Below are 21027 nucleotides of genomic sequence, written 5' to 3'. Positions count from 1 at the left end.
ACGTAGGCCTAGAGAAAGGCTACCAAGGCGTAAGAAAAATGGGACATCAAACTTGTCCTCTCAACCAAAGGAGGCTAGAGGCATGTATAAAAGAAAAAGGTTGAAAGACAAAGGAGTACCCTATAAGATGAAGTCCCTATACATAAGAGAGAAGCGGAAGAAATTGCATGCTGTGGAATTAAATTTTTTTATGAAAAATACAGAGTTGATGAGGGACCAAGCAATGTTGACACTACAGAGCAACATGCAAATATTCTCACCAAGCCCTTAGCAAGGGTTAAGTTTTGCAAACATGGAGTTATTCGAAGTCAAGAATCTCAAGTAAAGTCAAGCTTAAGCAGGAGAATGTGAGTTATTAATCGACTTGGTAAAAATAGATATTAAGTTGAATAAGTTTAGAAAATAGTTGTGATTTATTTAGAAGTATTGCTAGTGGTTTTAACTTGGAGAGAAAGTTGAAACTAGTTGTGCTTTATCCACCATAAATACCCATGAAATGTATGCTCTTTACCACAACAAACAGAATTGAAAAGCTAAGTACTTAAGGTTTCTTTGTTTCAAAAGATCTCTCCCCTCAAGTTGTTCTTTTTAGTTTTTTTTATTTGTTTCGAGATATTTTGATCATGGGTCATATCCAATCGTTTGAAGGTGTTTGAATAGGTAAAATGTTTGTTTTGAATCAAAGATCATTTTATAAGAAACTTCAAATGTACTTAGATTTGACCCGGAAGTACAATAATAAGACTCCAAACACAATAATATTTCTTGACTAGGGAAGTTATGATTCAAAGACTTTGATTTAGAAGTCTTTAAAATTGATATGAGAAGTCTTATTCTCATTTAAACTTTGAGCTCTAGTATGTATTGGTGAAAAGAAACTATACGATATATTAACTAAGAGATTTTCTTTTATCGTAACAAAGGATTAAATTTAGACAACCTTGATTGAAAGAAAGTAACAATGAGCTTCTCCCTTAGATATGGAGGAGTTACCCAAGATGACCTTTTTATTACGGTTGGAGCTAATAGGCGAACATACGCATGTTTTGGGGAGGCCACATGTTGCACATAGAAAAACGAGGGAAAAATCCAGTGTGTTACCTCCGACTAGTCTCGAAGTGTGGACGAGCGCACAGTGAATGGGACATGCGTCTTGTTCTTATAAGATCTCTATAAATTTGTTTCAGATACGTATGCTAGGATTCGAAAAAAAGAATATCAAGGACTGTGCATTTGGATCCGCTCGTGGCAGGAGTGCATGAAACCTTCATGTAAGAGTTTTTCCAATAGCATGTGATGCCTCTTAAGGGTTAGTTTTACCCATTTGATTCGACCTTTATTTGACTGTTTTCAATTCATTTTGAATAATAAGCTTATTATAACTTGAATTAGGGTCCGCTAGTGAAATTCTAAAATTGTGGAGCACCGAGCAAGCAGGAAACAAGAGTGAGTAAGGCATGCACGACTAAGTAAGTAGCCATATAAATTTTCTTGAGCAGTACTTATATGAATCGCTAGAATCTGATAGCATGCAAATATGATCAACTATACATAGCTAAAAAATGCATGTCTAAGGTATAGAATTGAGCTAAGATTTTAAATATGCTATATATGATACACACAAATATTTGAAATGTCTTTAGAATGAGATTTCTAATTTGTATATTGTGTGAGATGTTTTCGTTGTATTAGTTACTCTATATTGAGATTGAAATTGTACTCAAGGTGATTGATTGAATTATCTCTCTATTGAGCTAATATGTATGTTTTGAGAATGAGATATGTACTCCAAGTGATGGATTAAGTTATCTTCCTGCTAAGCATGTATGTACACTTTGAGAATGAGATTTGTACTCTAATGCTTAATTGAGTTATCTCCTTATTTGAGCATGCATGAATGTATTAAGTTAAGAATAAGACGCTATAGTTAGGATAGTTTGACGATTAACCTAGGTCAAGATACCTCTAGTAGACCGATCACCTCAAGATCATTAGCAATGATCAGAGGTCTAGACCCTAGTGCTCTGAGAATCAAATTAATCCCAATGAGCTAGTCTAGTAAATCTGCAACGCTAGAAAATGTGAACAACTATCTGACTTCGATTGAGTTTGTGACAAGCAAGAGAATGACTCAAGATTTCGAAGTCTCCTAGAAGTTCATATAGCTTTAGATCTAAGCTTAAAATACCTAAAGTCTAATTACAACAGATGAAACGTATACCTTAGCTTGTAAATATCATGTCTACAAGTTTGATGAAGAATCCTCAAGACAAAACATAGAATGTTTGGACGAATCTCACTTTTAATCTCTCGTAGGTCGAAACGTGCAACTCTAACCCTTTTCTATGGTAGACGATGATGACATGGTTGGTTCAGTTAAACTAGATACCCATGATTCAATTTATCCAGTATTTGATCTTTCTAGTATTGTAGTTTGTTTTAGATCATTTTAATCGTAGAAGAAAATATTGTTTGAGAGCGTTAAAATTCTAAAATTTTAACTATAATGGATAAAGTAAATCATTCCCAATATATTTAGCACTACAATATTTTTTTATTATTTTTTTTATGCAAACATGATGAGATTTAATATCCTTAAAATGTAATGATTTATTCCACCATTATTGTACTCCAAATGAGAGATTATTTAATGTATTTGTTCAAGTGGGAATTAGGGAAACATGCATTAATGATATGTAAAAGATATTATCGTAATGCAATGTCGTTTCATAACCCATTTCATGTCTCAAATCTCATGGCGGCTCAAGTTAAAAAAGGGAAAAAGAACCCTAATTAAATATATGCTCTTTATGTAGTGGATTTTTATAGCCATTGTGAATTTAATCATACAAATATCTTCCTAAAACCAAATAAATTATCATGTTTCTTTGCTCTTTCTCTAAATCTTACAAAATCATGCAAGATCTTATAAATGGAGGATGAGATCAAAGGCTTACATAAATATTCATATGAATTTAGTTCAAATTTAATTTGTGAGCCAAATATGAGAAAAGGCACACTATAGTGCTTGCCTCATCGACATTTGTGGAGGTGTATATCCAAATTATCTTCTTTTTTATTTCCCCATGTGGCGCCCTCTTTAATTATCATTAAGCACACCATAGAGAAGATGATGAACCCTCCACCATTTCCTATATAAGGAGACCAATGGATTCATTCTAGGTATCCTCAAATTCTCTCCATGGCTATCACTAGAGCGTTCTGCCTTAGCTTTCTTCTCCTTGTAGGGTTGGGTTTAGCTTCCGCTGCCCGAACCCTTCTTGATTATGATCCCCGAACACGTCACTATGGTTACAATCGCCCTAACCCTAGAGAAGGGTATGATTCGGGGCATCGTGACGAATCCTATGATAATGTATATGGAGGAAGATCGGGTGGAGAATATGGAGTCGGAGGGTCGGCTCTGGGAGGTTCAGGCTATGGAAGTGGTGGAGTAAGGGGTTCGGGATATGGTAACGGTGGAGGAAATGCATACGGAGGAGGGGTTAGCTCGGGCGTAGGAGGAGCAGGATATGGAAGTGGGAGTAGATATGGAGGTGGAGAAGATCATGGTGTTGGTTACGGTGGTGGGCGAAGTGGAGGTTATGAAAATGGAGGCAATGGTGGGTATGGGCAAGGAAGAGATCATGATATCGGCTATGGAAGTAGAAATGGAAATGGAAATGGAAATGGAAATGGGTATGGAGATTCCCATGGATATGGAAATGGTGGAGGAGTCGACGGTGGGTATGGAAGGGGAGACGGAGTAGGAGGCCATGCAGGTGGTTCTGGCATTGGCGCCGGCGGTGGTTACGGAGGCCATGCTGGTGGCTCTGGAATTGGGGCCGGCGGTGCTTACGGCAGTGGAGGAGGTCATGGAGGAGAACATGATAATAGCAAAGGAAGTGGAGAAGAAGGAGGTTATGACGGTGGATATGCACTCACAAACTCCATCTCAAACAAGAATTGAAACCCTTTCTAAGTAATGAACCCAATATTCATTATGTTAACAAAATAAAGAAATTGGGTTAGAGAATGTTGTTTTCTATATCTATGTCGAAACCGCTTTCAATGAATGTTAAATTCGAATCAACTGTTCAATGATAAAACAAAATTTGGATTACATTGGTATTGAGCAAATTGATTCTATCATACTTATTTTCTCCATCTATCTATCGCAACTCAAAATCTAAGGTTACTTTTAAAGGGAAGTATTAGATTCTATGAGCTATTGACCGGAAGAAGTTTAGAAAATAGTTTGTGATTTATTTATGGGTGGTTAGTGATTTTAACACCAAGAAAAAGTTTAGGAACTAGTTGTGATTTCTCATCATAAATATTCGTGAGAGGTATGCTCAGTGTTTAAACGTTTCTTTGTTTCACAAGATCTCTCCCCTTAGGTTTCTCTTGTTGCTTTTTTCATTTGTTTCGATATATTTCGATCGTGGGTCATATCCAACATTTGGTATTAGAGCAAGATGCCGAAACAAATTTCGTCACCTTACAGAGTCACGGTTGGAGAAGTGAAAACTATAAGGGGTGGAAGGGAGGGGAATGTAACGTTCCAGAACCTATTACACACGAATAGTAACTACGTAACATGGTTGATATGAACCAAGAGACATCCATCATACAATATACTTCAATGAAGATGTGAAGAAAATATTGTTGAAATTATCAAAGATATTTCAATTCATGCCACATTGAAGAAAATGAAGTTTCATGTTATAAATTTTGAGTGAATTTTAATTTAGAGTTATTGTATTTTATTAATGTATTTTAAGACTTTTTATTTACTCTAGGTTACAATTATATAATGGTTAATTATGGCTATAAAGTGGAAGGTTACACCTCTTGGAATGTCTTTAATAGTTTCATTTTGAGGCTATATAAAGCCATGTACGTTGTATTTGTAAGAAGACTCGGAAAATATAGTAAAAGAAGCATTTGTGCTCTTCTTTAGCCAATGGCTAAGTTTCTTTGCAATTCTATGTAGTTTAGATTGCATGTAGAATCATTCAAGCTCGACATGATCAATCTTGCTTGTGGAGTGATTCGAATCTCAAACTAGTGTTCTTGCCTTGAGATATTTGATCAACAAGCATCATTCAAGCTAGACATGATCGATCTTGCTTATGGAGTGATTCGAATCTCAAAAAATGTTCTTGCCTTGAGATATTCGATCAACAAGGTAATCCAATCTTGCTCCCCTTGTAGTGATTCCTTATCTTATCAATGGTCGATAAAGATGCGTGTTAACTTACAGACACAAGGCGTGCAGGACATCGTCGAGCATGGTGACGTTGAGGAGCATAACGACAAGATGACTCTTGCCACCATCTATCAAGCAACCTTGGAGGACGTACTTCTCATGTTGGCAGAGAAGGACTCGGCAAAGGCAACATAGGAGGCACTGCAAACAATGCATTTGGGTGTGAAACGTGTCAAGGAAGCAAAAAGGTAGAGACCTTGAAGAGTGATTCGAGGCTACCCGCATGAAGGACAGTGAGTCAATAGACAGATTTTTCATGAAGTTGACGATGATTGTCAGCGGTGTCTGTTCATTACGTGGCGTGGTGGAGGAGACCTCCGTCGTCAAGAAGTTCCTTCGAGCAGTTCCCCCAAGATTCATGCAGATTGTTGCCTCCATCGAGCAATTCGATGACCTCAAGAACATGTCGGTTGAAAAGGCTATTGGCCATCTTAAGGTTCATGAGGAGAGACTTCGTGGTTACGAAAATAAAGAGGATGAGAAATACCTCTTACTCACACATGAGGAGTGGCTCGCACAGACGAAGAAGAAAGATGCAATGACACTTCTTTTTCACGTATGAGGGGACGTGGGAGCCATAACAAAAAAAATAGAGGTCGTAGACGTGGTTGTGGACATGACCGTAGACGTGGTAGTAGAGGAGGTTGTCACAATACCTCACAAATTCATGTCAATGCCAAGCCCCGGAAGGACAAGAGTATGATCAAGTGTTACTCTTGTGGAAAATACGGGCATTATGCAGTAGAGTGCCACAACAATGGGCGTGATGAGGAGGCAAACCTCATGTCCATGGATGATGATGAGCCCACATTGATGTTGGGCGAGAAAATACTCAACTTGTTGGTGCTCAATGAAGAGAAGGTTCTGCAAACCCCTTCATTGATGGAGAAAATCAAGTGGAGACCAGAATGTGGTACCTAGACAATGGAGCGAGCAACCACATGACCGGAAATCGAGCAAAGTTCAAAGAGCTTGATGAGAAGCTCACTGGAAACATGAAGTTTAGCGAATGATCAATTATACCGATCCAAGGCATAGTGTCTATCTTGTTCCAGTGTAAGAACGACGATCAATGTCTATTAACTAAAGTATATTACATGTCGAGTTGAAGAGAAATATTATTAGCCTTAGTCAATTGACAACATAAACATTCCTCAAGATATTATTAGAGTAGAGATAGTTGACTCGTTCCTCAAGATATACAATAAAAACTAAGTTTTGTTGATGAAAGTAAAACGGTTGCAAAATTGTCGGTATAAGATACTATTGAAAGACCATCAAACTCTTTCAAAAGTATCCATTGGCGTTGACAACAAGAAAGTGAAGAAGAAACCAATGTGTCAAGAGAAAAAGGAACCGAAGAACATAGCCAAGAAGAAACCATAGACTACTACACTCAGCGAAGAACAACCTAACCACGTAGGCCTAGAGAAAGGCCACCAAGGCGTAAGAAAAATGGGACATCAAACTTGTCCTCTCAACCAAACGAGGCTAGAGGCATGTATAAAAGAAAAAGGTTGAAAGACAAAGGAGTACCCTATAAGATGAAGTCCCTATACATAAGAGAGAAGCGGAAGAAATTGCATGTTGTGGAATTAAATTTTTTTATGAAAAATACAGAGTTGATCACGAACCAAGCAATGTTGGCACTACAGAGCAACATGCAAATATTCTCACCAACGCCTTAGCAAGAGTTAAGCTTTACAAACATGCAGAAGTTATTCGAAAGCAAGAATCTACAGCAAAATCAAGCTTACTGGGGAGAATATGAGTCATTAATCTTGACTTGGTAAAAAAAGTTTTTAACTTGAATAAGTTTAGAAAATAGTTATGATTTATTCACGAAAATTGCTAGTGGTCGTAACTTGGATGGAAAGTTTAGGAAACTAGTTGTGACTTCTCCACTGTAAATACTCCTGAGATGTATGCTCTTTACAACAACATGATTTTTTATTTATTTCAACATATTTTGATCGTGGGCTATATCCAATAGGTTGAAAGTGTTTGAGTGGGTAAAATGTTTGTTTTGAATCAAATATCATTTTATAAGAAACTTCAAATATACTTAGATTTGACCGTGAAGTAGAATAATAAGACTCTGAACCCAATAATATTTCTTGACTAGAGAAGTTATGATTCAAGACTTTGATTTAGAAGTCTTTAAAATTGATATGAGAAATCTCATTCTCATTTATACTTCGAACTCTAGTATGTATTGGTGAAAAGAAACTATATGAGACATTAACTATAAAACTCAGTGAGCATGATATTTTCTTTCATCGTAACAAAGGATTAAGTTTAGACATGCGTCTAGTTCTTTTAAGATATCCATAAATTCGTTTGAGATACGTCAATTGGGATTCGAAACAAAGAACACCGACGACTATGCATTTGGACCCGCTCGTGGCAATAAAGCATGAAACCTTCATGTAAGAGTTTTTCCAATCACGTGTGATGCCCAAAGGGTTAGTTTTTCCCATTCGATTCGACCTTTTATTTGACTGTTTCCAAATCATTTTTAATAGTAAGCTTATTATAACTTGAATTAGGGTCGAGTAGTGAAATTGTGAAATTTTGGACCACCGTGCAAGTAGGAAACGAGAGTGAATAAGGCATGCAAGACCAAGTAAATACCATGTCTGCAAGTTTGATGAAGAAACCTCAAGACAAGACATAGAATGCTTGGACAAATCTCACTTTTAGTCTCTAGTAGGTCGAGATGTGCAACACTAACCCTTTTCTATAGTAGAAGATGATGACATGGTTGATTCAGTTGAACCAGACACCTAAAATCCAATTTTATTGATTTCTAATTTTTCCACTATTGTAGCTTATTTTAAATCATTTTTACCATAAATGAAAAAGATTAAAATTTTATGGAAAGGATAATATATCTGAAAAGTAAAATTAAGTGCATCACTCTCAATTAAAGCACCAAGAAATTTTATTATTATTATTATTATTATTTTGAGTGCAAACATGATGAAATTTAATATCCTTAAAATGTGATGATTTATTCCACCATTATTGTACTCCAAGTGAGAGATTATTTAATGTATTTTGTTCAAGTGGGAATTAGGGAAACATGCATATATGATATGAAAAAGATATTATAGTAATGCAATGTCGTTTCATAATCCATTATTTCATGTATCAAATCTCATGGCGGTTCAAGTAAGAAAAGGGATAAAGAACCCTAATTTAATATATGTTCTTTAGGTAGTGGATTTTTATAGGCATTGTGAATTTAATCATACAAATATCTTTCTACAATGCTCCTATTAATCCTTATTGAAGAAGAGAAATTTAGATTGGAGGGTCATATTCGATGTAACCAAATAACTTAGCAAGAGAAGGCCTAAGCTTAAAAATGAAAACATTTAGAACAACAAAATCTAACCATTAAGAAATGACAAACTCAACATGAAAATGCTTGAAATTCAATCACAAAACAGTTCTGTAATAATGGTTGCAAACATCGTTCGGTTAAATTAAAAAACAACCTTAACTAATGTGAAGTAAGAAGAACAGATAAAAGTAAATTAAGTGACCTTCCGTTTTCAATCTTACAAAATATTGTAGGATCTTGTAAATGGAGGATGGGATCATAACCTTACTTAAATATTCATATGAATTTAGTTCAAATCTAATGTGTGAGCCAAATAGGAGAAAAGGCACATTATAGTGCTTGCCTCATCGACATTTGTGGAGATACATATCCAAATTGTTTTTTATTTCCCCATGTGGCGCCCTCTTTACCATTAAGCACACCCATGAGAAGATGATGAACCCTCCACCATTTCCTATATAAAGAGATCAATGGATTCATTCTAGGTATCCTCAAATTCTCTCCATGGCTATCACTAGAGTCTTGTGCCTTACCTTTCTTCTCCTTGTAGGGTTGGGTTTAGCTTCCGCTGCCCGAACCCTTCTTGATTATGATCCCCGAACACGTCACTATGGCTACGATCGCCCTAACCCTAGAGAAGGGTACGATTCAGGGCATCGTGACGAATCCTATGATAATGCATATGGTGGAAGATCGGGTGGAGAATATGGAGTCAGAGGGTCGGCTCTGGGAGGTTCAGGCTATGGAAGTGGTGGAGTAAGGGGTTCGGGATATGGTAACGGTGGAGGAAATGCATACGGAGGAGGGGTTAGCTCGGGCGTAGGAGGAGCAGGATATGGAAGTGGGAGTAGATATGGAGGTGGAGAAGATCATGGTGTTGGTTACGGTGGTGGGCGAAGTGGAGGTTATGAAAATGGAGGCAATGGTGGGTATGGGCAAGGAAGAGATCATGATATCGGCTATGGAAGTAGAAATGGAAATGGAAATGGAAATGGAAATGGGTATGGAGATTCCCATGGATATGGAAATGGTGGAGGAGTCGACGGTGGGTATGGAAGGGGAGACGGAGTAGGAGGCCATGCAGGTGGTTCTGGCATTGGCGCCGGCGGTGGTTACGGAGGCCATGCTGGTGGCTCTGGAATTGGGGCCGGCGGTGCTTACGGCAGTGGAGGAGGTCATGGAGGAGAGCATGATAATAGCAAAGGAAGTGGAGAAGAAGGAGGTTATGACGGTGGATATGCACTCACAAACTCCATCTCAAACAAGAATTGAAACCCTTTCTAAGTAATGAACCCAATATTCATTATGTTAACAAAATAAAGAAATTGGGTTAGAGAATGTTGTTTTCTGAATCTATGTCGAACGAATGTCAAATTCGAATCAATGGTTTAATGATAAAACAAATTTGGATAACCCATACCAAATTGAACCCTAAAGATAAAATGGTTGGGGGTTTAAAAGAATTGAAATTTATGCCGGTACCGATTAAGGTTTGCATTCCATTTAAGTGGTCGAGTCATAGATATTTCAAAATGAAACGTGGTTAGCTTCAAGTAATCTTATATTAGGTAACTTCCTAGGAATTTTATTTTTGTTAAGAAGCACATGATTGAAGATAAAGCATGCTAAAATGACTCGTGTTGGTTTGTAGAGATAGTTTTCTGTAACGACTCGTCTTGAGGAACTCAAGCTACATACAGTTATTTAAAGATGTGGAATATTTAAAAACATGCATTAGTTTAACTATTTAAACTTACATGCACACAAAGAAAATTAATTCAATCTTAAAACAACGTTTAAAGTACACAAGGGGCACACCCAAAACATGGTTCATATAGTCTAAAAATACAAAAACCAAGGGTTCCAAAAACATAGTCAAAAGAAGTACAAAGTGGCTGATAAGTCCAAAACTCCATAGCCCCTCATAGCGCCTACTTCTATAGGATCTGTGAAGAAGTATGGTCGAGATCTCAATCCAAAAGTAACCTATTTCTGACTCGTAACTCAGTCTGTGGTTGATGTTTAAATTCAAGAAAAATAATGTGGCATAGATGGATTTACATGTTATAACTTTGGTCAATGAAACATTTCAATTCGAGATAAGACTCAAAAGATATGAAGAACAGAAAATGAAAACTAACTAGAATCAATTTCGTGATCCGTTAGGAGAGAGAAAAATTTTCGGCGAGCCATGCGTCAACAGGTGAAAGGAATCGCATATACTACCAGGCGTAAGAAAAATGCCAGGCAACGAGTGGAGCTATGCGTCGAACGTCGTGTGGAGCAACGCAGCTTTGTTCATTCCATGACACGCAGCCTCTACAAACCCTAATCAACCCGCAATCTACCAACCGACCCGATCCAACCCACAACCCATCAGTCCAACTCGAGCGACACGAACCAGATGCCTAACCTGCAACTGCAGAAAGTTGTCACGTGCGTGGTACTCGCGCGTAGCCATGAGTAAGACTTCTCTTGACGCGTGCCGACGTGTGTAAGTGGGTTTTCAGTTCGTTCGACTTTCGTTTGCTTGATTTTTATCCCAATTCCAATTCTAACCATATTTTTATGTGACTTAGGACCTAATCAATGAAAATCACACTTTTTGGACACCCTATTTGTGTAGAAACGCTAAACAAAAAGGCACTCATCAATCATGTAAGTCACCTCATGGTATTTAGGAAGGTAGGATTCGCTTGAATTGCATGCATGCTAGAATAATTACCCTAAGTGGATAGTTTTACCATGAAATGAAATTAGGTGATTAGAGAATCAAGAATATGGAAGCATGATGTATAGAATGCTTGTATGTCCGTGGAAATCTGTTCAGCCTAGAACGCGATGAGAGCCTACAAGTAAGTAACTTACTAAGCATAACTTTTATACTCATCCTTGCTACATTTTTCTTTTTAGATTCGTGATGCTACGAACCAAATGAGAGACGTGGATGGTCACAGAGGAAAGCATGTTCCGGGGCATCAATTTAGTCTTTTATTTTCACAACCTTTCATTGTAAAAACTTGTCAACAATTTGATTCTTTGTATTAAACTTTCTTCTTATGAAATAAATGATTTTTGTGTTGATGTCTTTTCGAGTTTTTCATCCAGACACACTACACAACACTGTCGTTCACGGTTCACTGTAAAAATTTGGGTCGTGACATATACATATACATATACAATAGAGACAGAGCATAGTGACCTAACATGGGCACCTATTCAAAATTTCAAAATCATACCGTTCATAGTTCAATTCATACTTTTCTTAGAAAAACATGTATAATAACGTTTAACATATATCATCTCATGCTTAAATATTTATAACAAGTTCCTATAACGTACTCTTTATCATACTAAAGGCATGTTTTCAAGTCCATCCAAATAAGAGCTTAACAATTCATTTCTCGAAAAACATGCCTCATATAACTTCGGCATACTTGTTTCATGGATTGAATCAATTCCGCTTAGGCTCAAATTTCTATAAAATTCCTTTTTATATCATGCTTTCATACATACTACAAGCATAGCCAAAGCCAAAATTTTGAAGCGCCACTTACTTGAAAAGCATGATAGTTTTTGCTACGAGCATAGCTCGATCCGAAGAAATTGTAAAGTTCTTATGCACACAAATAGACAATTTACTCTATGTCCATAACATAATGACCAATAATCTACGTGTGCGCTTACAATAAAAGAGTGTCTAACAATTGAAAAGCAATTAAAATCAGTCTAAAACTCGGGAAAATCAGAACAAACAAATCTCGAAATCGAAATGAGGATGAAAAATTGAGTCATATTAGGTCCAAAACTGGTTGTTGAGCTCTTTGTTATTTCCAACTTGATTTAGTTTTGAACAAATTTCATAAGCGGTTATGTTTCCCTTCTAGGTTTTTCTTCAAGGTTCTAGGACACATCTGTTATGAAAAAGTTTCCACACCCTTATAAAGAATGTTTTGTTTACCTATCTAAACGATGTAAGATCTCACAAATATTCTCAGATCGAGCTTGATCTCTATACCACGAGAATGGGATTTGAAGAGCATACTTTCATTTAGACGTCAGAAATGATGCATTTAAAGCATATTAAAGAAGAAGAAAAGTGTAGAAATACAAAGCTTGTTGAAGCATGAACAAAAAGGAGAGGTCCACTAAAGGAAGCAATATGAGATAATGGAGAGAGAGACCCACACGTTGTTATGATTCAAAAACAATGATCCATCAAACCATAAAGGCAAAGGGTTTTGGGCATTAGCTTGTGGGAATTCATAAGTGTCCATTACACACTCTCTTTTGCTGCTACTTTTCTACTTCATAGTTCACACTACCCTCTTTCTCTCAAATTTGCTACGATTAGTTCGATCCCACCTTCATATATTGCATAAACTCGAGAATTATGGTGGTTTGTTGAGAATTGTTAAAGTTTCATATTAGTTTATACCCGTCTAGTCTGTTAGAGGAAACCAAAAGGAGAGCTTATATTCAAATTGGACAATATCATATCATTGAGGAAGTTTTTGTTCCTATCAAATGGTATCCATATCAATAGAATTCTCAAGTGTTCGAACAAAAAAGTTATAAATTTCGAATGTGTAGTTCTAGTGAAGATTTGTGGTAGAAGAGTCATCTAGAACCGTGCTAACTTTCATCTAGAACAATGCTAAATAGATAAAGTTAGAGGTCGCACATGAGAACGAGCATCATTTATTTGTTGGGTCTAACTTGTTTGCGAGTTGTGTTGAGAAACAAGAGTGCACATTTCATCAAAAAATTCAAAGTCATTAGACTTTTGTTCAATGTAGACAATTAATACTATTGTGGATAGTCATGGTTCCTAACATTGTTCTAGCATTTTATATAACAACTCAAGCTCACCGCTAGCAAATATTGTTCTCTTTGGACTTTCCCTTTCAGGGGGAAAGATTTCTACACCTTTATAAGAAATGTTTTGTTCTCCTCATCTAAGAGTTTAGCTGCGTTGTTCTGTTTTAGCCTTTAAAGTTTCTTCCACAGATCTAAGTGTTAGGAATCACGGATCTCCACAATGGTATGATATTGTCCACTTTGAGCATAAGCTCTCATGTCTTTGTTTTGGCTTCCCCAAAATGCCACATACCAATCTCCGTTTTGGCTTCCCCAAAATGCCTCATACCAATGGAGATGTATTCCTTACTTATAAACCCATTATCATTCCCTACATTAGCCAACGTGAGACTCTCTCCCAACAATCCTCAACACTAAGCTTTCATGTTGTAACGGTTCATTGGAGAGGTGAACGAAGCATTTTTTATAAGGGTGTGAAAACCTCTCCCGGGAAGACACGTTTTAAAACTTTGAAAGGAAGCTCGAAACGGAAAACTCAAAAAGGGCAATATCTATTACCAGTGGGCTTCAACCGTTACACATGCTCTATAAAGGAAGAAGCTATATTCACCTCTGCTTGGGCAAGCTTCACCCCTAATAGAGTAAAAGCTTCACCTTTAGAAGGAATGGTTCGCTCCCCCTCTCCAACCGATATGGGATCTCACATTATACCAACAAGGTGCACATTTTTTTTCGTGGTTCAATCATAGAAACTCTAAAATTAATTCAATGACATGTGACCTTCGAAATTTTTTTCTAGAAAAACATATGAATGAGAAAAGAGCATTCTAAAAGGATTCATGTCGATTTGTGAGAACGATCTTTACTCTTAAAAACAATTCAAGAAAAGTCGATCGAGAATAGTTAATACTTTTCAAGATTAATAAAGTGGTGACCTAACTTCTCTTCAAATAAGTCCATTTTTTTTGGTTTCAAGTATGAACCAAGATAGATATAGAATGGAGATCGATTCATTTAATGATAACTAATAGGTAAATGAAGTGGCACATATCCAACTATTTGTTGAATGTCGCACCCATCCATCTAAGCATTGTTCTTAGTGTTCTTATGTTTATTATTTTGTAATCCATTAAATTTATTAATTGATTCATTAATTTTATGCAACAAAAATTTAATATTTGGATTAAGGTGGAGGAATTGACGTGAAAAACTTCCAAATGGGAAAAACCATGAACAATGACTCGCTAAAAAGAAATTTACTATATGAAAAATGATTATATCACTCGGTTGGAGAAGGGAACAAAACATTCTTTATAGAAGCTGACGGCGATATGTAACAAGCCGAAGTAGACAATATTTATTAGTGGTAGGTTTAGATGGCTGCGAATGGTATCAGAGCCAGATACTGAGCGTTTATACCAGTTCTTCTTATAAGAGTGTGAAAATCTCTTTCTAGTATACGCATTTGAAAACCGTAAAACTAACGATAACCGGCAATGGACCAAAGCATGAGTAGATGAGCAGGTGAAAGTGAAGGTGAAATTTGATTGATTGGAAGTCGATTGTTTGGTGAAACACAGTTATGGGAAACAGCTGAGGCACACTAATGGGTAATGGATATTGGGCCACGTTTGCATGTGCTTTTTAACCCACTTAGAAGCTGATCCTCACTCCACCAATTCCTATATAAAGGGATCAGAATATGCATTATAGACATAGATCTTGTGTTTTGAATACCATGGAGAATCATGCAATCGAATACCTTGTTTTCTTTGCTTTGTTGGGTTTTGGGTTAGCTTCTGCAGCCAGAACCCTTGTTGCCTATGATGCCAATGTCCAAGTCCCAGTGTTAGGCCGCGTTTCTATTGGATATGGTGGTGGAGAGGGTGGCGGTAGCGGATATGGAGTTACCGCTGGATATGCCGGTGGTGGTGGAGGAGGACGCGGAGGTGGAGGTGGCTCTGCATATGGAGGTGTTGGATATGGAAATGGTGGAGGTGAAGGAAGTGGCGCTGGATATGGGGGTGGAGAAGATCGTGGTTATGGCAATGGTGGTGGTGGTGGTGGAGGAAGTGGAGGTGGTAGCGGTGGTGGTTATGGCCCCGGTGGTGGATATGGAAGTGGAGGTGGAGCTGGGTCAGGTGGTGGTTATGGTAGCGGGGGAGTAGGCTATGGAGGAGGAGGTGGTGGGGGAAGTGGAGGCGGTGGTGGTTATGGTGCCGGAGGAGCAAATGGCGGTGGATACGGAAGTGGCGGAGGATACGGAAGTGGCGGAGGACAAGGAGGCAGCTCGGGGAGCGGAGCAGGAGGGCATGGAGGTGGCGGAGGTGGCGGTTCCGGTGGTGGATATGGTGGTGGAGGAGCAAATGGAGGTGGATACGGAAGTGGCGGAGGAGAAGGAGGTGGCTCAGGAAGTGGAGCAGGAGGACATGGAGGCGGAGTAGGCGGCGGCTCCGGCGGCGGCTATGGTGGTGGAGGTGCACAAGGAGGTGGATATGGAGCTGGCGGAGGCAGCGGACAAGGCGGAGGACATGGTGGTGGGTATGCACCATGAAAATTGTGTTGTTCTTAATGAATATTAAGTTTACTATTGTGATGATCAAAGAACGGGACATAAAGTACCCTTAATTGATTCATAAACATTCCTGAAATGTAATCCGAATTCTAGTGTGATTTACTACTTTTCAATTTGTATACGAGTCGAGATGTCTATGGAGCCAGGCACAGATATTATCACCTCCTATTCTAATACACATCCCCACAAATTATGCTAAACATGAGCATACCCGAAATCAACCGATTGAGTCATGATAACTTCGATTCAACTAGATCAAAAGTTGTATGAAACTTTAAACGACAACAATTCAACTAGTTAATGTAGAATAAGAGGGTTTGGAATCAGAAGTGGAAGCACTAGGAAATTCAGGCTCTCTATTGATCATATCAACACCTCCATCTTCTTTGAGCATCACCATATTGCATTTAACTTTCTTGGCATAAAAGGCTCTGTTATTTCTTTGATGCCTGTCATTGTTGTTGTTATATTATCAGTTCTCTTAATAACTTGCTTCAACAAACACAATTGATAGATAGCTTACTTGTCAAATACGACCCATGTTGCATGAAGCCCAGAGATTTGCTCAACAATCAGCAGCCTAAGTGGATGACCCATTATAACCTTTTTTTGTGGCACAACCTGAAGAACAAACAATACTCGATGATATACATATATACATATATACATATATACATAGATATATAGATATATATACATACACCATATTGTGTACAGAGAGATAGCACAGCTTCAAGTTTTGCATACTTGGGTTCAGTGATACACTCCCTTTCCCCTCTCACAAATGGCATCTCCTCCAAGTTGAACGGCCAAATATCCAACCATGTTTTGGAAGAAACTTCATCAAGAACAGTACAAGAATCTTAAGAAAACACAACAAGATTGTGCAAGAGAAAGGAAAACAAACTTGATTACTAACGAGGAATGTTGAGCCACGGCATGGCGCCGATGAGAGTAACGACGCAACCAGGCTTGATGATGTTATCCAACGCCCATTCGAGTGGCTTTGTCGTGAACTCTTCCATTCCGTCCATGACAACCACTATGTGTCTGTTTGCAGCCTCTGATGATGAGCTGAAACTCGGGGTTGGAGTCGGGGTAGCCATATCGTCGTCTCCCATGGCTTCGTCTCCAGCCTCTGCCATGTCACAAGACAACAAGATTAGGAAAGGAAAGAATGTTGTTGGAAGACTAGGTAGTGTTCATGTTTACCTGGCTTCAGAATATTAAAGAACAAGTTTTGATGCTTTTAAGAATGTGTTGGATTCTCCTCAACAAACCAACAAACATTCTCATTGATTCTGTCAAAATCTACACTTTCTTCACTATTGAGCATAGTAATCATCTCTGAAGAATCATTCAAGATCAGAAAGTAGTAATAAATTGGAACAGATTGTCAACACAGAATTTGATTATATAACATGTAGAGCATTCAAACTGAAAACGTTCTCTATACAGATTGAAAAAGCATCTCGATTCACCGAGGTCGAACCCAAAACCCAAACTTATGATAGCTAGAAATAAATTTTAAACGTCTTCCACCACATATTTACCTCTAAAACAACAGAAAAGAAGGGTAAAAGGCAAGGGAACTACTTAGCAAAATCTATCAACTCGGTTCACTTCGGTTTTGGCTGGCTACGAAGTGCATCACAAAACTATACTCGTTTTGCGACGATTGTTCGGCGGGCTTGACCTTTTGCATGGCAATGACCTTAGTCTCTTCTTCTTGTTTAAGGGACCTTCATTTTGAGGTCCCAATATAGCATTGATCATTTTCAACCCTCTCGAACCCGGCATGCTCTTCTTAATGTATCTCAGGGCTGCTTTTCTCTCAGGATCTTCCACACCCTTGTTCGATGGCCTTCCAGACGTCGAGCACTTTTCGGTCTTCAGATGACTGACTGGGATTTGGTATTGTGGTTCTGAACAAAATATAAACTTCCTAGATCAATACAGTCCAACCAATATCAAATAGAAAACATATAAAGATAAGAACAACGCTTTACCTGGAGTTTGGAAAACGATATCAGGGCTGGGAGATCTCGTCGGTGAAAGAGGACGAAAACCATCAACACCTTCATCATTTCCATTCGAGCAGAGGTTCTTAGATACGATGGGAGAAGACTGGAGTGTTGCACTCTCAAATATATGCAAGTTAGCAGAGGTAGGATTTCCCAAATCATTGGCAACAGTATCTTGCTCCCCCATTTCAACAGAAAACTGAGCAGGACTCAGCCGCAACATATCCACAGGCACATTCATAGTTTCACAATTGACGATAGATTCAGCAGACAACGAAGAGCGAACAGTATCCATACTTTGCAAAGTATCGGAACATGAATTTAAGCAAGGATCTCGTTGTTGGATTAAACTCGAGAACCATGAAGTTCCCTTCCTCTTATATAACAGAATGTAGGCCTCCCTTGACAGAACATAATCTTCACTAACTGGAGTAACCTACATAACATCAAAACCAGAGAGCTTTTCTTATTCAGAACAAGCTTATTGCACTTCCCTAAAGCATACACTTGATAGTAATTATCCACAAGGCCGAAAAGATCACGACAGCACAACATCAGATCACATGTCGTAATTCAAAAATACATAACGGCTACTAAAGTTTTGAAAATGATGACGAAACGAAGTACGAATGGAAAGGAAACTAATCACTAACTCAATTATTGCCAATCTAAACAAAACTGAAAAATAGTTCATAAATGTTATACCATTGAGTCATCCATTCTGTGCCATGTATCGGGAGACGAGCGAACAAAGCTGAAGTAATGTCCAGAAGTAGAGGAAAACCCTGTGTGTTCCACAATTGCATATAATTCATACTTGAGCTCCACCTTTCATCATCAAAGGGAAGGACAGAGAAAACATCAGTAATGAACCTCAAAACCAAATGTGGGGCATCACCCTAAGATAAGAAAATTTAGGCTTCACCTCTGCATCACGCCCTCTCACGCTGTACGGCTGCAAATCTAACTCTAACGGAAACTCCAAGTGCTTTTCGATTTTCTCAATGAAAGAACTATCAGCCTTGAATCTCTTTAAGTGGAATGTAGTAACCAAAGGGATCTTTTCGAGCTTAAGCTGCTTCTCCACCAATACCTCTTCTTTGCAGTTTTCACACTTGAATTTTGTCTCTGGATCACCAATCTTCTCCACCTTGGTGAAAGACTCCAAAGCACTAGAAAGGGAGTCGACATTCTCAATCTCCAAGCTCAGGTCGACCAAAGGCTCATGGGTTTCAGAACAATGGCCACAATTACAGCAGCATAGCTGAATATAACGCAAATTGTTAAATGACTAGAAACAGAAGCTCAATACTCAAAACAGAACAGGACAGATAATTATTGTTCTTACGTTGCTTATGAGACGACCACCAAACACATTATTCACTAGATCATCATCATCCTCAAAAGAAATTTGATCCTTGACTTCTGATACCAGGCATCTTTCAAGTTTATCCAAGAAGCACTGCAGGAACTCATGGGCATCTTCCTGCTGGTATCTCCGAAAACAAGACGAGAAGTCTAATAATAGCTTAAGAATAACAACAGTATACCAAGTTTTCAAATGCTAATATGATCAAATAGAGAAGTATATAAACAACTGTAACATCAAATACACGCAACACAAACCATTCATATCCAAAAATCATAGATAATCACATCACACAACAGACAAAAAGCACTAATTAACAGAAATTTGAAAGAAAACAAATCTTGTGGAAAAAAATACAGAAAAGGATACAGTTCAAGTTATCGACAAGTCGAAGTGGGGAGATAATCCCGCCCATAGATGTTAAGGAGAGCTCGATATGATCCCGAATTGCACAAAGAACACAAAGATCTTCACCTGCGGTGCAATTTTGCAATCTTTAACTATTGGATAAATAAAATTTCTTAAATAGATAGAACACATCGGAAATGATAGAGATCTTACTGTTACAAGGCATATCATGAGTGACAGATCGAAGACCCTCCACAAATGGAGCAGTATGAGTGAGGCACTGCAGGATTGCGTTTATAAAGCAAGTATTACCCATATTTGCAAGCCCCGCACCCTACATATAAGAACATAACCAAAATCAAAGCCCAAAAACTGTCAATTACAACGAATTGCAAAGAGGTAATTACAAGAGGGACTCACCACTGACAAAGATTTGGCTTCTTGGGCAGCCACTGAACTTGTTGGGAAACCTTGTTCTGAAGAACAATTCAATGAATTGTCAACGAATGATGAAACGGGCAACGAGGGCAATGGCACGATTCCATCAGAATCAGACGAGTAAATTGAAAATGAGGAAGACTCATTAGGGTTTAACGAAGAAGTACCCCAAGACTGATTAGCAGAGCCGTCAATAGGCGAAAAAGAAAAAATCCCATCTCCACAAGACGAAGGCGGAGCCAGAGATTGCTGAGTTAGGGCTTCTTCAGTAGTCGACTGCCAATACCCACCTTCAATTTCCAACGGAGGAACCAAATATCTATCGGCTTCTTGAGATTCCGCCAGATGGGTCGCCATTCAAGAGAGTGGAACAAGATAATTACGCTGAATACAAGAAAAAACGAGCTCTAATGAAACGAAACAGAGATGGGTTATGGAAAATTGGAGAGAAAAGAAAAGAGGGGGAAGATTTCAGGGGAAAATTGGAGCGGGGGAACCGGAAAAGAGAGGGAAAACGAAAATCAATTGGAGGGGTTGTAAGGTATGATTTGAAAAGGGAGGGAAAACTCAAAAACTCCCAAAAATTGGACCTTTCCGCTTCAGAACAAAAGGGGGAAAACGAAAATTTGAAGAGAGAATTAGAGGAAAGGACGCGGAGGACGATAATCGACAGTTGATTTCGTTTTTTAATTCCTTTCTCAACAGTTCGTTGTGGAGACTGACAATTTCAATCTCACTCAAATCTCAACAACTACACCTTTCTCTAAAAACCCTAAAGTTCGTTACTCTTCACACTAATTAACTTCTATTTTTCCTTTATTGAATAATTTC

General features: G+C 38.2%; 4 protein-coding genes across 5 annotated transcripts; 2 read left to right on the top strand and 2 right to left on the bottom strand.

Annotated features, from left to right (window-relative positions):
- The first annotated feature begins 5495 nt into the window (after window positions 1-5495).
- Window positions 5496-9893, top strand: LOC111500187 (glycine-rich cell wall structural protein 1.0-like). The gene is made up of 3 exons (XM_023151841.1): window positions 5496-5828; window positions 5954-6185; window positions 9172-9893. Exons 1-3 carry the CDS (start codon window positions 5496-5498, stop codon window positions 9891-9893), a joined length of 1287 nt encoding a protein of 428 aa, XP_023007609.1.
- A 5249-nt stretch (window positions 9894-15142) lies between these two features.
- LOC111500160 (glycine-rich cell wall structural protein 1.8-like) lies at window positions 15143-16122 on the top strand. The gene has a single exon (XM_023151820.1). It carries the CDS (start codon window positions 15145-15147, stop codon window positions 15994-15996), a length of 852 nt encoding a protein of 283 aa, XP_023007588.1. The 5' UTR covers window positions 15143-15144; the 3' UTR covers window positions 15997-16122.
- LOC111500162 lies at window positions 16071-17219 on the bottom strand. Its single transcript, XM_023151821.1, has 4 exons — window positions 16937-17219; window positions 16719-16855; window positions 16541-16638; window positions 16071-16466 (listed from the first exon to the last, which is right to left on the bottom strand). The coding sequence occupies exons 1-4, from the start codon at window positions 17160-17162 to the stop codon at window positions 16307-16309; spliced, it is 621 nt and encodes a 206-aa protein (XP_023007589.1). The 5' UTR covers window positions 17163-17219; the 3' UTR covers window positions 16071-16306.
- A 191-nt stretch (window positions 17220-17410) lies between these two features.
- On the bottom strand, window positions 17411-20891 carry LOC111500158 (ubiquitin carboxyl-terminal hydrolase 20-like). Of its 2 annotated transcripts, XM_023151817.1 has the most exons (9): window positions 20364-20890; window positions 20179-20234; window positions 19972-20092; window positions 19780-19884; window positions 19390-19559; window positions 18967-19305; window positions 18747-18869; window positions 18027-18477; window positions 17411-17942 (listed from the first exon to the last, which is right to left on the bottom strand). In XM_023151817.1, the coding sequence occupies exons 1-9, from the start codon at window positions 20551-20553 to the stop codon at window positions 17668-17670; spliced, it is 1830 nt and encodes a 609-aa protein (XP_023007585.1). In that variant the 5' UTR covers window positions 20554-20890; the 3' UTR covers window positions 17411-17667. The 2 variants fall into 2 exon arrangements, with proteins under 2 accessions (XP_023007585.1, XP_023007584.1); XM_023151816.1 differs by having other exon boundaries at window positions 20179-20891.
- Window positions 20892-21027: the final 136 nt, after the last annotated feature.

This window comes from Cucurbita maxima, unplaced genomic scaffold (genome assembly GCF_002738345.1).
Source record: "Cucurbita maxima cultivar Rimu unplaced genomic scaffold, Cmax_1.0 Cma_Scf00028, whole genome shotgun sequence".
Classification (NCBI taxonomy): Eukaryota; Viridiplantae; Streptophyta; class Magnoliopsida; order Cucurbitales; family Cucurbitaceae; genus Cucurbita; species Cucurbita maxima.
The sequence above is the reverse complement of the archived record's forward strand: the minus strand, read 5'-3'. Positions and strand labels throughout refer to the sequence as shown.